This window comes from Eretmochelys imbricata, chromosome 26, assembly GCF_965152235.1.
Source record: "Eretmochelys imbricata isolate rEreImb1 chromosome 26, rEreImb1.hap1, whole genome shotgun sequence".
NCBI lineage: Eukaryota > Metazoa > Chordata > Testudines > Cheloniidae > Eretmochelys > Eretmochelys imbricata.
This window is the reverse complement of record NC_135597.1, coordinates 14,478,756-14,495,675: the sequence shown is the minus strand read 5'-3', so window position 1 is coordinate 14,495,675 and position 16,920 is coordinate 14,478,756. Positions and strand designations below refer to the sequence as shown.

General features: G+C 55.4%; 1 protein-coding gene across 1 annotated transcript in view; it reads left to right on the top strand.

Annotated features, from left to right (window-relative positions):
- The first annotated feature begins 616 nt into the window (after nucleotides 1-616).
- Nucleotides 617-16,920, top strand: part of LOC144257747 (uncharacterized) — a 42,765-nt gene continuing 26,461 nt past the window's right edge. The window contains exons 1-8 of the mRNA XM_077805868.1: nucleotides 617-763; nucleotides 11,443-11,607; nucleotides 12,666-12,714; nucleotides 13,276-13,425; nucleotides 13,938-14,010; nucleotides 14,816-15,010; nucleotides 15,713-15,794; nucleotides 16,040-16,156. Coding sequence (XP_077661994.1) covers nucleotides 617-763; nucleotides 11,443-11,607; nucleotides 12,666-12,714; nucleotides 13,276-13,425; nucleotides 13,938-14,010; nucleotides 14,816-15,010; nucleotides 15,713-15,794; nucleotides 16,040-16,156 — 978 coding nt within the window. The remainder of the gene's footprint in view (nucleotides 764-11,442; nucleotides 11,608-12,665; nucleotides 12,715-13,275; nucleotides 13,426-13,937; nucleotides 14,011-14,815; nucleotides 15,011-15,712; nucleotides 15,795-16,039; nucleotides 16,157-16,920) is intronic.

Here is a 16,920-nt window from a genome sequence, read left to right as displayed (position 1 = left end):
GTTTAATGAACTGCCATTTTGTAGCCACCTCCCTGGTGACCTAGATGTCCCTTAGGCCAATCCACAGCGCACTCTCATGCCGCAGGGTATATTTACCCACAGACTCTGCACATCCTGTGAGAACCGTTAGGCTCTGCTCAGCACGCTCTCTCGCTCTCGGTTCAACCTGTTTCCTGCACTAGCATTTCTGCCAGCAAACGCAGGAGGAAGCGTGAGGGAGCTCCAGACGTCTTCCCTCCCAGCCCTGTCCCTCGGCGGCGATTTCTGAGAGGTTGCTGGAGCCAGAAGCCCATGGCAGGGGGGTGTCTAGTTCGGTATCTTGGTGGCCCCCCGGCTGGAAGGGATTCTCGGCTCTTCAGAGGAGCAGGAGTTTGAGAGGAAAAACAACATCGGTATTTCTGCCTTCAGCCTCCTGCTCCCTCCCCAGCGCTCTGGCACCCCTGTGCCCCAGGTTTTTGTCTAGGGATCCCCCAAACACACACACAGGTTATGAAGTGACGACATCTCCGCTGGTTACGCCTTTCTCCCCCAGGGCTCTGAATGGGGGTCTCCTCTGGTCCTCCCGCTTCCTCCCCAGGCTGAGCCCAGGGGGTCCTGTCCCGCCAGGCCCAGGGCCATGGCCTTCCTCCTCAAGTTCTTCCGTTTCGGCGCGGAGAAGAAGAAGGCGAAACACTACGAGAACGTGAAGCGAGACGTCAACCCAGAGGACATCTGGACAGTGCTGGGGGAGCTGGGGGATGGCGCCTTTGGGAAAGTCTTCAAGGTAAGTGGCGGGGAAGGGCTGGGGTTGGCCCAATCACTAGGCCGAGCTGCTCGGAAGGAAGCCCAGCTCGGCGGTGCTCCCAAGTGAGCTAGCCGCCCAGCCGGGCACGGAGCTGCCTCGCTGAGCCGGTCCTGTAGCATGGGGCCGTGCGTTTAGAACTGTCCCAGGCCAAGAGCCGGCAGCTGGGGCGCATCGTCCGTTGCTGAGGCCCGAGGGGCTGTGAAGGGGTTTATTCCACTGTCTCTGGTTAGGGTGGCCCAGGAAGGAAGAGACGCATGAGGAGAAATATCCTAATTCACTTCCTGGACTCCCGTGGACCTTGGTGGGTGGGCCACATTTGGAGGACGGGATACAAATGGGTGATGGGATGGATCCCTGAGCGAAACACTGTACCTCTGGGCCATGGTTTTAAGAAGGGACTCCTGATTGTGGGTGCCCAGCTGAGACACCTTAAAGGGCCCTCATTTTCTGAGAGGGCTGCAACCCCCCACCATGCCCCCCCCCCAAAATCAGGCCCCTTGAAGGAGGCTCGGGGCAGCACCCACAATCACTAGTCACTTTGGGAAATCTGGGCTCTGATATTTCCTTCTTAGTGTGCTCATATCTTGTACTCCTCCCTTAATAATGTGCAATGGGCCACTTCCCGAATTCTCTTTATCAAGCTGATATTCATAACAAAACCTCACAATTGAGCTCTTCCACTGCTCTCCATAATCCTTCACTAATCCGCACGAAGCCCTGTTAAGTAGCTGCATATTAATTCCTTTGTACAGATAGGGAAACTGAGGCACTGAGGTTCGAGGCCCAGAGCCTGCATTTCAGAGGTGCAACCTCCCGGTGCTCCAGGGCCAACATTTCCAAACTGGGGAGCCTAAAGCTGGGAGCTGCGGGGTGCAGAGCACTAATTTATGAGCTTCACTCTGGCTTCAGCCCGCCAGGTTTGAACATGTTGGTCCACACAGGGTCAGGCTGCGAGCGAGTTGCCTGCCTCCCCTTGTCCACGCTGTGGGGAGAAACATTTCCATGGCAGTGGGCAAAGCCTGGAGGTGGAGGCTGACGGGCAGGTGAACCTGACCCACAAACGTACATTGGTGGGTAACGATCATCATGTAGTGGAAAGGGAGCGGCTTGTCTGGCTCCTCAGTGCGGGACTGGGCCTTGCTGTGTTTTGGGAGGAACTAAGTGAGGGCCTGACCTTGGGCCCCTTTATAAGCTCTTGGTTGTGCTAAAGAGCTTGGGGGAGGGAGGGTCTGCGTGCCGTGAAACCGCAGGGCAGAGCGTGAGCTCTGAACAGGAAACTGCCGGCAGAGCTGCAGCTCCGCTCCGTGCCCTCGCTGCACACGGGCCTGCCGTGTGCACCAGCAAAGGGCTCAGCAAGGCTACCGGGCTCGGCATGAAACTGGGCTTCCCCAGGGGCCAGATCCCCAGGACTGCGCGTGGGAGGACAGGGGAGCTGGAGGCAAGAGCCCCAGGGGCGGGATGCTGGGGCCTGTGTCGGGGTGGTGTTTGGAGCCCTCGAGTGCGTGTCTGGAAAAGGAAATGGCTCTGCTGAGAGAGGCTTGCACCTATTCTGCCAGAAGCGGCTTCTGATTCTGGGAGACTCGCCCCCCTCCCTCTGCCCAGGGCCCAGTGCCCTGGCCTGTGCCCTACCCTGACGACTGGTGCAAACGCGCCTTCCCCCCCAGGGCCGGGGTTCTTGGCTGGCACCCGCAATGGCGGGAAGGCGGGACCAGGCTGGGCAGGGGAGTCCTACCTGCTCCCCGGTGACCAATCTGATCTGCGCTGTGACGGCCACTCCAGCCCCTCCTCCAGGTCCTGCTCCTGCCCACGTGAGAGTGGTGGGGCTGGAAAACATGGCGGGGGACAAAGATCCCCCCCACCCAATATTTCCATTGCAAGGGCTCCCGCCGCCCCTCGGTCCTGCTGCCCCTGCTCCGCCCCTCTGAAACGCAGCCCCAGGGTGTCTCTAGGCTTGGGCACCCACCCCCAGAAGCCTCTGCTGAACATGCTGGCCTGAGACGCTAGGCAGATTGCGGCTGCAGGTGGTTCCCAGTTAGCAGCACCGAGGGCCTTCGGAAGGTTTTAATTGACCAGCTGCTGGTCCAGGGACTCCCCTGGCTTTAGCCTTGCTAGCATGCCCCGTGCCTGACTACTGCCTCCCTCCTCCTGCCCCAGGCAATACGAGAGAGACGGCAGAACACCCTCATCTATAGGTTTGAATGCAACAGAGCCAGGCATAGCAGGAACAGCAGCTGGCATGGGGACCATCAGTGTGGGCACACGCCCTTGGATGTGTCCTCTTGGGCTGGCCTGGACTGCCCCTGGGGAGTGGTGTCCGAGCCTGAGCCTCGGCCCACTTTTGGTTGCTAGATAGTAGTGAGTGCGCCGAGGGTAATGGGGACGGGGGTGGCAAGTCAAGATCTGTTCAATGTTCAGTGCAGGGATATGTATCAACGCTACAGGCCTGATTCAGCACCAGGTTGCAGCCGGTTCCTGGCAGTAGTGTGCCATTGGGTTGGAGTGAACTGGCCTGGCCTAGAACCGGAACACTGCACTGGGGAACCGGGGCCAAGAGAGGTACAAACGGAAGCATTGAGAACCATGTGGGAATTTCCACGTTGCCTGGAAGCTGACCCGCTGCAGGCAGGACATTACACACTGTGGGAGCAGTAGGACCTCAAGGTCTTGAGGAAAAGGGGACCAAGCCATGCTCTTTCGGGGTAAAGCAGCCACGCCTCTCCTGCCAGGCATGCTGAGGAGAGCCGAGAGGCTGCACCCCCAGCTGATGCTGCTCCATGGACTTCATGCCTTCTCTGGCAGTCCGCACCAGCTGAGGATGTGGCTCCTGGGAGTACTTGGACTGTCTCTGGGTCTGGTCTGCACTGTGGTTTCTCAGCCAGTCTGACCGTTGCTGTACCATAAGCTAGCAATGGTGCTGGAACGGGGTAGTCAGGCCACTGGCATTGGAAGCACCAGTTAGAGCTAATGCCAGGCACAAAGACTTTCTCTAGGAATGAGGCCCATGGACAAATGAAATCCACCCTTCCTCTCCCAGGTGCCCAGAGGAGGGTGGAGATGTCGCTGGACTCCGAGACTCCTTCCTAGATGTGCTCTGCACTTAGACACCAAGTCGCAGGCACCTTGGTGGGTGTTCCAGGGAGAGGTGTATTATCCCTGTCTAATTTGTCTGGCGGGACTCCCCCTGCCCCTCGGACACCGGCTGCCGTTCTGGGCACCTCGCGCCCAGAAGGATGTTGCCAAATTGGAGGAACTTCTGAGCAAACCAACAAAACCAGGGGTTTGGCTACAAAGGTGCGAGCCATGCCAGGGCCCACGCGGTAATGAGCATCCAGCCAGCGGGACCCCTGGGGAAAGCAGAGCCCACGTGACCCTGCTCAAGATGGAGCGCAAGGTCAAAGCATTAGCTGCTTTGCATGGGAGGGGGAAGCGGGGATGGAAGCGAGGGAAGAGAAGGGGAAGGTTGAGAGCTAGATCAGAGCTGGAGGGGACCAAGGCGGGGAGCTGGCGGAAGGCCTGAGGTGGGGGGGGGGGGGTGGATCAGAGAGCTAAAAGGACCGGGAAGGGTGATTGGGTTGGGGCTGAGGGAGCTGAGGTCTGGACTGAAGGAAGCTGGAGTGGGGTTGAGGGAGAGCTGGGGGGCTGGATCAGAACTGGAGGGGAGGGAGGGAGGGCCGTCAGGGGAGCTGGGGATGGGAGGGCTGCGTTGGGGCTGTGCGGCAGCTAGAGAGGAGCTAGGTGGGGGTTGGGGGGCTGGAGAGGAGCTAGATGCGGCTGGAGTGGGGCTGTGGGGGGCCGAACGGGGTGGATTTCAGACTCAGGAAGGGAGCCCCTAACTCATTCTTGCCCCAGGGCCCTCCGGTGCCTCGTTCGGCCACTGAACAGACCTGAGGCAGGGGCTGGAGGGGGGCGGCTGTGTGGGGAGACGACAGGGACGGACCGGCCCCCGGGGAGAGGTGTGTCACAGCCGTGGGGCAGGGGAGAGGAAACGGTGAAGGGTGTCTACGCGAGGAGGGGCGGCTGTCTGGGAGCAAAGGAGGTTCAGACCCCGGGCAATGGTCCCTCGGCACGTGGTACATCAGGGCTGGTTCAGTGACAGGCCCTGGCGGGCTGCGAGGCGCTGGCTGAGGTGCTGGCCTGTGCGACCCAGGAGGTCAGCCTGGGTGGTCAAAACGGACCCTTTTGGCCTGAAATCTAGGGGGCAGATCCTCAGTGGGCGTGAGCTGCAGCTAGGCCGCTTACACCAGCTGGGGCTCTGGCCCGATGACTCTAGATTGTGGAGCAGCCCCCGCGGGTCTGGGAGTGCTCACGCAGAGACCGCGTGTTCTAGTGGGTAGGTAACAGCGCGGGAGTAGGACTCCTGGGTTCTGGGCCTTGCCGCCTAAGCTTTGGTAGGTCACTCCCCCCCCGTGGCAAGCAGGGATACAGCTTTCCTGTGTGACGTGCTTTGAGACCTGCTGTTAGGCCGGACAAAGCGCTGGGGGACCGATCCTGGGCCAGCCCCGCTCGGCTGCGTATTGATGGGAGCCGAGATTCGGGGACCTGCCACGTCCCACGGTGCAAACCAGGCGCTGTGCGGCCACTTCCCTGCAGGCAGCTGCTTGGGAGGCAGCAGTGGTGGGCCGGTGGGAGCAGGGACTCTCTGGAATTGCTACCTAGCGTGGAGGCTTTCGTCAGCCCCGGTGTATGGCGAGAACCATTACCATAGCACCGCTGCCTGCCAGCAGCTAGCCAGGCGTCTAGCAGAGCAAGAATCGCTGGTAATTAAGAAACCACAACGACTTCCGCTGGGCCGCGAGCGTGCACCAGAGTGCGCATGTCTCAGCTCCTCTGCTGAGAGAGCCAAGCCCCGGGGCGGGGAAGGAACAGGGCTGCCCCAAAACCGGGGCCTGCACAGGCAGTCCCAAGCTCCCCGCTGTCCTGCAGAGCCTGGCTGTGAGGTTTAACTCTGGAGCCCCTGCCCGCTGCGCCCAGCCTTCCTGGAGCACTGATCTCGCAGAGCCATGAGCTCCGGCCAGGAGAACGCCAGCCAGCAAACCAGTGAACTGCAGCAGCCTGGCAGGGACCTAGGTGCCCAGAAGCGTTCGAGAGTGAGTCTGACGTCCTGCTCAGCAGCTCTCCACCCTCTGCGTGGGTCAGTCACAGCTGCTGACTCTAGGGCCTAAAACAATTCTTTGCTGCCCTTCACTCCGCCTAGCCCTGCCGGGCCAGCCCCACTCGGGGAGAGGGAGCCAGCGTCCACTGCTTCTTGAACGTTCAGTGATCAAGGATAAAGGGAGAGAGAGCCAAGGCCGGGCAAAATCCAGGCTTGATTCCTTCCTCTACACCTCCGGGCCTCTCCCCTCAAGCACGTCCGGAAAGGAAAATTCTCCACATGCCCAGATGCTGGAGCGGCCTGCCAGCTCTACTAGGGTTAAGGTTAAGACCAACTCATTGTGTAAAGCTTGACTCTTCTGAATGCTCTCAAGTTTACATGGCTACTCAGGTTGCTTTGAAATTCGGGGCACCTCATGGAGGCCCAAGTTTTTCTCAAAAGAAAAGGAGGACTTGTGGCACCTTAGAGACTAACCAATTTATTTGAGCATCAGCTTTCGTGAGCTACAGCTCACTTCATCGGATGCATTCAGTGGAAAATACAATGAGGAGATTTATATACACACAGAACATGAAAAAAATGGGTGTTTATCATGCACACTGTAAGGAGAGTGATCACTTAAGATGAGCTATTACCAGCAGGAGAGTGGGGGGGCAGGGGGGGGAGAAAACCCTTTGTAGCGATAATCAAGGTGGGCCATTTCCAGCAGTTAACAAGAATGTCTGAGAAACACTGGGGGCGGGAGGGGGGGATAAACAAGGGGAAACAGTTTTACTTTGTGCAATGACTCAACCACTCCCAGTCTCTATTCAAGCCTAAATTAATTGTATCCAATTTGCAAATTAATTCCAATTCAGCAGTCTCTCGTTGGAGTCTGTTTTTGAAGCCTTTTTGTTGAAGAATTGCCACTTTTAGGTCAGAAATCGAGTGACCAGAGAGGTTGAAGTGTTCTCCGACTGGTTTTTGAATGTTATAATTCTTGACATCTGATTTGTGTCCATTTATTCTTTTACGTAGAGACTGTCCAGTTTGACCGATGTACATGGCAGAGGGGCATTGCTGGCACATGATGACATATATCACATTGGTGGATGTGCAGGTGAACGAGCCTCTGATAGTGTGGCTGATGTGATTAGCCCCTATGATGATGTCCCCTGAATAGATATGTGAATACAGTTGGCAACGGGCTTTGTTGCAAGGATAGGTTCCTGGGTTAGTGGTTCTGTTGTGTGGTGTGTGGTTGCTGGTGAGTATTTGCTTCAGGTTAGGGGGCTGTCTGTAGGCAAGGACTGGCCTGTCTCCCAAGATCTGTGAGAGTGATGGGTCGTCCTTCAGGATAGGTTGTAGATCCTTGATGATGCGCTGGAGAGGTTTTAGTTGGGGGCTGAAGGTGACGGCTTGTGGCGTTCTGTTACTTTCTTTGTTGGGCCTGTCCTGTAGTAGGTGACTTCTGGGAACTCTTCTGGCTCTATCAATCTGTTTCTTCACTTCAGCAGGTGGGTACTGTTGTTGTAAGAATGCTTGATAGAGATCTTGTAGGTGTTTGTCTCTGTCTGAGGGGTTGGAGCAAATGCGGTTGTATTGTAGAGCTTAGCTGTAGACGATGGATCGTGTGGTGTGGTCAGGGTGAAAGCTGGAGGCATGCAGGTAGGTATAGCAGTTGGTAGGTTTCTGGTATAGGGTGGTGTTTATGTGACCATCGCTTATTAGCACTGTAGCGTCCAGAAGTGGATCTCTTGTGTGGACTGGTCCAGGCTGAGGTTGATGGTGGGATAGAAATTGTTGAAATTATGGTGGAATTCCTCAAGGGCTTCTTTTCCGTGGGTCCAGATGATGAAGATGTCATCAATATAGCGCAAGTAGAGGAGGGGCGTTAGGGGACGAGAGCTGAGGAAGCGTTGTTCTAAGTCAGCCATAAAAATGTTGGCATACTGTGGGGCCATGCGGGTACCCATAGCAGTGCTGCTGATTTGAAGGTATACGTTGTCCCCAAATGTGAAATAGTTTTGGTCAGTGATCCTAATTTGGGGCCACTTGCCCAAGTGATTTCTGAGATACAGCCCCCCCCCCCAACAGCTGTTCTTAAAGTTGACATGTTTTGGCAACTTTGTGCACGGCTAGAGATCAAACTCGGGCTGAGCCTGAGATGGTCATACCAGGGTCCCAGATGCTTGAGGGCTACCCCAATGGAGAGCACGCCACTCACTGGCTCTCGGGGGGAAAACAAGTTCCAGTGTTATTCCAAAAACATTTGGGTCTCCACAGGGGTGCACACCAAGCCGTTCTGGCTCATGTGCCAATTGGAGATGTGGCCCATGTGCAGAGAGAGACATTAAGGGAATGCAAGCTCTTCCTTACGGGCCCTGAATGGCTCAAGGGGGACTGTTCTGCTTGCTAAGTTTGTGTGTTGCTTGCTCATTGTGAGTTCAAATCCCTTCCTAATCTAAAATGCAAAAAGCTCACTTACTTACCAGCTCAGTGGTCAGGGTCACCAGTGTGCTTAGATGTTTGGCTGCATGTGTGTTCCCTCTGTGTACTGCCACAGCAGACCTCATGGGAACCACCCAATGACCACAAGATCTGTTAAGGGACAAAGGCACGCAGCCAGGTTTATTGTTGACAAAGCACAGTACTAGTATCCCGCAGACTCTACCAGACCACTAATACATGTATGCCCATAACAATGGACTAGCTCAGTGAATGGTGGGACTTTCCGTTCTTCGCTAGGCTAGACAAAGATACTCCCTCTGAGATACATCTTTATACCTCAGTACAAACAAGTTAGTACTGGCCCCTGACGTGGTTAGTTGTTACCCATCACCTTGCACATGTTGGTTTGATCAAAACATCTTTATTACGTACTGTTATCCTGACCTTATCTTTAGCAGGGGTCAGTGTGTTCCTGTTATCTTTGGGGAATGTTTTTGTACCATCCTTGATATCGGGATGTTTTGGTACCACTTGATATCGGGATGTGTTTGCATGAGTGCTCTGTGCCTAGCACTTCTTAGGAATGTGTATTTCTGCAATATCAGCCCTGTTCTTGCCAGATTCTGTGATGTTGGAGCAAGTGCAAATCCTTCTTGTGATGACAGGAGAAGCCTTGCACTTGATTCTTGCTGGGTGTAGTCTTTTGAGGGTCTATTTTGATCTCAACAGTCAGGTCATTGGCTTGTGTTCCTTCCCTGCCCTGCCGATCAAGGAGACTGTGTTGCACCATCCTTCACATCTGTTTATGTCTTGTGTTCAGTGGGAGAGTACAGATCTGCGGTTTCAGTACAATATGTGCTGAATTATATGAACGAGAATTCACCTGTTCAACTCATGGAGCTTGCTTCCAAGTGCATGTCTGTCATGAGGAAATAGTCTGAGCCCGACAGGATCTCCCACTTGTAGTACTGGGAGTCATGGTCATAGTTAGCTTTGGCCTTTGCCTGTCTCTCTCTTTTTGTCTATTTCTCCTTCTAACCCTGCCAGCTATAGTAATGGTGGGGCTATGGGCACCAAGGTACATGTGCCTCTTGACGTCAAGCCTAGTACCAGGTTGCTACTGAGCCCTTCTCTGGGAGTGTTCTTCCACCAAGGAATAGCTTGCCATCTCCTTCCTTTGTTTGGTGCCGCTCTCTTTAAAAGAGTTTTAGCAAGTTTCACTGTCAATTCAGCTTTGCCATGTGCCATGTGATGGGACTGAATTCCCATTGCTGGGAAAATTGCACAAACTCACTGCAATTAAACTGGGGTCCATGGTCTGAAAAGACACAGTTCGGGGTCCCATGCTCCCTGAAATGCTTCATTGCTGTGTCTAGGATGGTCCCGGTGATAGTTTCTCACAGTTCATCTCATTCTCCGGAGTCTGAACAGCAGTCTATAATAATGAGGTAGTCCATGTGGTTTGCCGCGAAAAGATCCATCCCTACTTTGCTCCAAGCTCTGCGGGGAAGTTGTGCATTTTCATTGCGTAATTTTGTTGCTTGACCTGCATTTCTCTACCTGTCCCAACTGCTCACCAGGTCTCTGATGTCCTTGTCATATTTGGCCAGGATACAGCATCTCTGGCTTTCCCAAGACAGGCTTTGATTGTAGAATGGCTCTGATGTATTCTTCAGAGAGCTTATGTTCTCAGTGTTATGATTCGACTCCCTTTACATATGATGCTGTCTTGTACGCTCCTATCGGCTCAGTAGTTTGAATATTCTTAAGAGCCAGGTGCAGCTTCTCGCCTGGCGTCTGGCCGCCCTGACGGAATGACGGACACGAGCCCTGGTAAATCTTTCTCTTGTATAGTTTGTTCTCAGATTCTTTCCAGCTCCTGCCTTGATACTGGCAGATAACTGTGTCTCTCTGTCTCACATGCTTGTTCAGCGGCGGTAGTTTCCTGTTGCAGGGCTGTTCTGGATAAACAGTCAGCCGCGTCCGTCTCAGTGCTCTCTGGAGGGGGAGGGTCACAGACTACTCAAACGGTTTTCCATCCCTGAACGCACTTGGGAACGTTATTGCAAGACATGTGTTTTCAGTGTGGATGTGTCTTTGTTCCACTGGTGACAGTGACCTGTATCCAAAAACTACGAGCAGTCCCTTTGGTAGGAGGGATGCCCCAAACCTGTCTCGCTGGCCTTACGTTGCATGGCTGCCTCTTCATATTTCAGGATGGGAGAGCGGGTCACCAGCTCCTTGGGATGTGTGATCAAGCAATTCCTGAACGTCCCTAGACATGAGCATGTCCTCATGCTGTCCTGGCCCCCCCTGGGAAGCTATCTATCCCAGCACTGAGCCGCAGCAAGAGAGTTATTCGCTAAGCTGCAGTGGCATGAGAGGGTGGCACCGATGGGGCTGAGCGTAGGATGTGACCTGCAGGAGCTTTCTTATGGGTGAGGATGCGCAAGAAGGAAGAGCCCAGCTTGACTCTCAGATCCTGGACTGCATTTGCAGGGGCAGCTGTTAGGGAAAATGGCTTTTTACTTGTAAACTGAGCAGATTTCATCTGGAGACACCATATATATGGAGCCTGCTGGGGTTCCTCTTTGAACCTTCAACAATCGCCTCCTCCTCCAGTGATGAGTTGTGTGGCTGCTTACAGAGCCTTAGCTGTCACTCAGCTCCCTGGAGGAGGGAGCCAGATTCGCTTACAGGAGCTGGGAATCGAGGGTTCACAGCTCAGAGGGGAAGAAATTGACCCTGTAGCTTTTACAGCTTGACAGATACTTTGCACACCGTGTGTGCGCCTTTGAGAGAGTTGCCTTAGCAATCCAGTTGCTCTGTGTGAGAGTTTGGGTTTGCCCTGTGGCCTGTTTGCTAGATTTCCCCTCTCCCTATGGTTGTGCTGTACACTACTTGGCTGCCAGCCTCCACTCCAGAAGTGGCTGCATTTGAGTGACACTGCGAGTATAACATTTGGAAAGTGCTTTGAGATCCTCATATGAAAAGTGCTGAGTAATGTGAACTGAGGGTGCTAGGGAGACTTTCCAGTGCTGACTCTCAGCTTCTGGCTGTTCCCAAGGTGGCTGGGCAGGGCTTTGGGTTGATTCCTACCTGCATTGCTTTGTACATGTTCAATCTGTCTCAACAGGCACAAAACAAGGTGACAGGGGTTCTGGCTGCTGCGAAGGTGATTGACACGCAGAGTGAGGAGGAGCTGGAAGATTACGTGGTGGAGATAGACATCCTTGCCTGGTGCGATCACCCAAACATTGTCAAGCTGCTGGACGCACTGTACTGGGACAGCAGGCTGTGGGTGAGCTGTGGGGCCAGGTGGGCTGGCCTAACCTCCCAGTGTGGGTGATCTCAGAGCCAGGCGTTCCCTGGTGAGCCTTAGGACGAAAGCTAGAGGGGGAGGCAGACCCCACAAAGGTAACCCCAGGGCATGTGATTTAACCGGAGCCTTAACACAAAATAGATTTTTTTTAAAATTGGTCAGTTTAAAAAATAATCAGGCGACTGCCCCTTGGGCTTGAGCCGGGTGCCACCATTCCGAGCCCTGCAGGATGGGTCCCATTAGCATGATGCCACGATGCCACGAATCAGGGATATTTTCGGTGTGATCTTGGTTATTTACCTAACACACGCCCGGAGCCTGGTTCCCTGAATACAGTGGGAACGAACAGCAGCATGCAGCTCCATTGCTCAGGAATCCCCCAGCCTGCCCCTCCCACAGTCTCTGTGCCCAAGAAGCTCCATCGCTCTGCTTCCTCTCAGGGTCACACCCATAACTCCTCCCATGCACACGCCGGCTGCACCCAGTCTCCTGCTAGCCCCTGCATTTGCAATCGTTCTGATTGGGCTGGAAACTTCCCGCACGAACCCAACATTGTCCAGCCGAAATGTTTCAGAGAAAGACTTTTCGTTCAAAATTGCTTATGGGGAAAATGGTGGTTTTGCCCCCAGCTGTAGTAGCAATTCAGAGGCCGCAGTGAATATTTCTACCAGCCAGCCTCTAAGAAGGGTGGGTGCAGGAACAGGTGAGTGTGTGTGTGGGCGGGGGGAATCAGTCTTTTGGAGATGTAGGAGGGAAGTCGAGGGAAGCTCGGCCTTTGCCCCAACGTCAATGTCACAGCAGTGCAGTCAGAGCCGAGCAGCGACGGGGAATGGTTGAGGCAGGGTTTGAGAATGAGGCTGTGACGGTGATGAAGGAGGGACGAGCACGTGGGTGAAGCTCTCTGGGTGGGAAGACCAGGGACTCCCCCTCGGTGGAGTATACAAGCCAGAGCCCCCTGCTGACGCTGCCCAGCCCCACCCCTGGCATGCTGAGACTGGAAGCTGGGCCATGAATGTGGCTCTCTGCTCTCTCCTCAGATCCTGATTGAGTTTTGCCCAGGAGGAGCAGTGGATGCAGCGATCCTGGGTAAGTAGGGGGGCGACCATATTTCCCTGTGCTGAATATGGGACACCTGGTAAAATCATTCGTATGCAAGCGAGTTCAACGGCAACCAGTCAGAACTATGCAGGACAAACGTACAAATTAACATCGGGTTGTCTGAGCCCTCGTTAAAAAGAAATACTGCGTAGATGGATTCTTTTTCTTTACCTTCTTATCTTTAAGGCTTTAGGGGTCACACGGGGCGGGATGACAGCCCCCCATCCCCACGAGTTGTGATGTGTCTCAGTCCCTCTTCCCCCCCTTCCCTCCCTCCCCCCCCGGCCGTGTCTGGCTGGCTATTGAGAGCACAGTCTCTTCGGGACAGGGCCCAGCTTTGGCTCTATGGCTGTGCAATGCCCGTAGAACGGGGCCCTGAGCCCAGCTGAAGTCCCCATCCCTGGCAAGGTGCTGCCTTCGTGCCCGTACTAATTGGGCCAGCTGTAACCCCTGACCTGAACCTGTCTCTGTGTCTCCTGTCGTGCCCCATGCCCAGGGTGCTGTGGGCTTTAGCTACCACACTAACTCCCCAGGGGTGTCTGATTTCAGAGCTGGAGAAGGGTCTGACGGAGGAGCAGATCCAAGTGGCCTGTAAGCAGATCCTGCTGGCCCTGCAATATCTCCACAGCTGCAAGATCATCCATCGGGATCTGAAGGCTGGGAATGTCTTGCTGACCTTGGAAGGAGATGTCAAGCTGGGTGAGGCTCTGGGGAGGAGACGCAGGCGGGCTGAGCACGGGGTGTGTCATGGGTTCGGTAGCAGTCCAGTAGCAACCCAGGATCCTGCTCCCGGAGGCAGAGAATTAAATTGGTTAGTCTCTAAGGTGCCACAAGGCCTCCTTTTCTTTTTGCGGATGCAGACTAACATGGCTGCTACTCTGAAACTAGAAGAAGTTAAGAGCCTTCGGGTTCTCCTGTATGATGCATTCCAGTGAATTAGAAGCAGGCAATATAGGACGCTGCCGGCCAGGTGCACCATATTCCCAGAGCAGCTGTAGCAGGGGTGTGTGCGAGCGTGGGGGGGTCACACCCTTGCTGGGCTGCGTGCTTGGCTGACGTAACTCCACTGGCAGCCGTGAAGTGACTGAAGTCAGCAGAGTCGTGCCATGCTCCTGGGTCATGGAGTTACGCCCACAGAGAGTTCGGCCCTGGAGACAGTAAAACCTCCCACTCATAGTCATCGATTGTCTTCTCTTCTCTTTATGACGTAGCTGACTTTGGAGTCTCTGCCAAAAACTCCCAAACCCTGCAGCGACGGACATCCTTCCTTGGGACACCATATTGGTATGCGCCGGCACTGCCTGGGAACAGCAGGGCATTGTGGGTAATGGACTTGGGAACAAAGTTGTTTGCTACTGGCCTTTGTCGCCTGTGGACACGGTGGCAGATCAGAAATGCTCTGTACTGTCCCTCCAGTGGTAGGCTGAGCTCCAGGGCGTTGAAAGAGGGGACACTGGAACCAATCTTTTCCATTGACATCATTTCAGCAGAAAGTGGCTTTTTGTTGAAAAGGAAAATGTAGCAGAAAAAAGGGTTTTGGATGAAAAATCAGCAGCTGAAAACATTTTGGTAAAAATTGTTGGCTTTTGGTAAAAACTTGCTGGTTAATTTTGAAAACCGCTCTTTTTTTAAAACTGAAAATGGTTTTCAAAAAAAAATGTTTTCTGTTTCTGAGTCTGGCTTTTCCTTGGAAATGTGAAAAGTTTCACGGGCAATTTTGACAAAACAGAAAGAACGATTTTTTCCCCATAATAAAGTCTTGGCCTTTTGACCAGCTCTGGCAGGTGCAGGATGTGATGAAATCCAGCTGCCCGAAGAGACTGGGATGGCAGATGCCCCTGTCTGCACTCTCCTCACTTTAGGAGACCCCTGGCACCCACTCATGGCACAGGTACTGTCCCCCAGCTGAGCAGGGCTGGGTGGGACTCCATGCAGAAGACATCCTCATTTTTGTGCCACTTCCAAGACAGTCTGACAGTCTCATTATTTGCTGCTCTAATGGGGCTGGTGACAGCAAATGCTCAGGGAGATGCTGATGGGGAAGCCCATCGGTAGGTCATTGTGAGCTCATCTCTCTCTCTGGGCGCAGGATGGCTCCAGAAGTGGTGCAGTGTGAGACCTCGAAGGAGAACCCCTATAACTACAAGGCTGACATCTGGTCCCTGGGGATCACCCTGATCGAGATGGCCGAGATGGAGCCCCCCTTCCACGAGCTGAACCCCATGAGGGTGCTGCTGAAAATCTCCAAGTCCCAGCCACCCACCTTGCGCTGTCCCAAGCGATGGTGAGTCCATTGACCAGGGAACCCCAACACACGTAGTGCTGAGAACCCACCGCCATGGTCATGGCAGTGATTTGCAAGGGTGCCCACCTCCAGCAATTCCCAAACTGCACAGGCATGCAGCACCTCTGGGGGTGGGCACCAGCATGCAAGTGGGAGGAAGGGAAAGGTTGGCCACCAATACGGGAGTGAACCCTGACTCTTACTAAAACCACCTGGAGGCTTCTGCTGTCCATGCACGGCAGACAGGGCTCCGTTTACAAGAGGATCCGGCTGTCCGCCTAGGAAGGACAAAGGGCTGAGCCCCCCGTCTGGAGCTTTGAACCCATAGCTCCAGGGAACAGAGGTATTGCAAACCACAGCCTGGGGCTTGTTACAGCATTGCTGCTGCTCCACAGCGCAAGCCGGCAATGGGGGGTTACCATCATCCCATGGTATAGGTGGGGCACGGAGCCAAAACAATTGCAAGGGATGTGACCAAGGTCCCACAGTGAATCAGTGGCGGAGCTGGGGCTAGACCCTAGGAGTTCCAGCTTCCGGGCCACCTCTTAGCCACAGTCTGGGCCTTCTTCCCATCACCTGCCTAGGCTTAAAGGGGGGTCCTGGGCCAGGCTGCCCCGGGGAGCACAGAGCTAAAAGCAGAGCTCAGGGGCTGAGCAGCACGGAGGCGTTTTCGCCTCTTCAATCCATTGCTGTGTCCTGCAGGTCTGAGGAGTTTAAAGACTTTCTGAGAAAATCGCTGGAGAGGAATCCTGAGGTCCGGTGGTCAGCCAGCCAGCTCCTGCAGGTGAGACATGCCCCCTTGGCCGCGTCCTCCCTCACAGGGCAGGGACAGGGACTGGGGGGCAGGCGAGGGGACTTTCCCTTGCTACCTTGTGCCCCAGAACCCCTCGCTTCCCTCAGCAGTGAAACTCAAGGTTCCCACCGGCACGTGCAGTGCTCCCACCAAGAGGTGCCCTGGCCCCCCAGCCCGGCACACAGAGACTGTCTCTGTGGAGAGCTGCACCTGACGGGTCCCTTGCTTCCCCTCAGCACCCCTTCGTGGCAGAGGTGTCGGAGAAGCGGCCCCTGCGGGAGCTGATCGCAGAGGCCAGGGCAGAGGTGATGGAAGAGGTGGAAGAGGAGGAGGAGGAAGGACATGTCTCATCAGTAAGCAGCAACCGAAGCTCATTGTCATTTCCTCGAGGCCAGGCTGGCTCCCCCCAGGGGGGCCGCGCAGGAAGGGGAACATCAGCGATCCTGTGGCCTGGGGCACGAGGCCGCCTGCCCCTCAAACAAGCCCGGCTGGGCCTGACGTCACATGGGAATGGGGGCGATAGCGGGGGCGGGGCCAGGCTGGGGCCGGGCATGCTGCGTGGGGGGGGAGAGTGGGTGGGACCAGGCGTGCGTAGGGGGGGAGAGTGGGTGGGACCGGGCGTGCTGGGGGGAAGAGTGGGCGGGACCGGGTGTACTGCAGGGGGGTGACAGCAGGCGGGGCTGGGCATGCTGGGGGGGGGAAATGGGCAAGGCTGCGGGGGAGCAATAGTGGGCATGCTGGGGGAGGGACGTGGGCAGGACCAGATGTGCTGTGGGGGGGGCGATAGTGGGCAGGGCTGGGCATGCTGGGGGGGAGTGGGCAGGGCCGGGCATGCTGCGGGAGGGACGTGGGTGGGACCAGACCTGCTGCAGGAGGAGGAGCGAGGAAGAGGATGGGGGTGATAGCGGGTGGGTACGTTGCTGGGCAGGGAGATCCCTGAGTGAGCTGGCGCCAGCCAGGCTGTACCGGGAGAGCAGTGGGGGGTAGTGGCTGGGGCATTAGCCTGGGAATCAGGCCTCTGGGGGCCTAAGCTTAGCTCTGCCCAGGATCTGCTAGGTGACCTTGGGCAGATCCCTTCCCTGCTACCTGGCGTCTGTTTCCCTATCCACCCTTCATG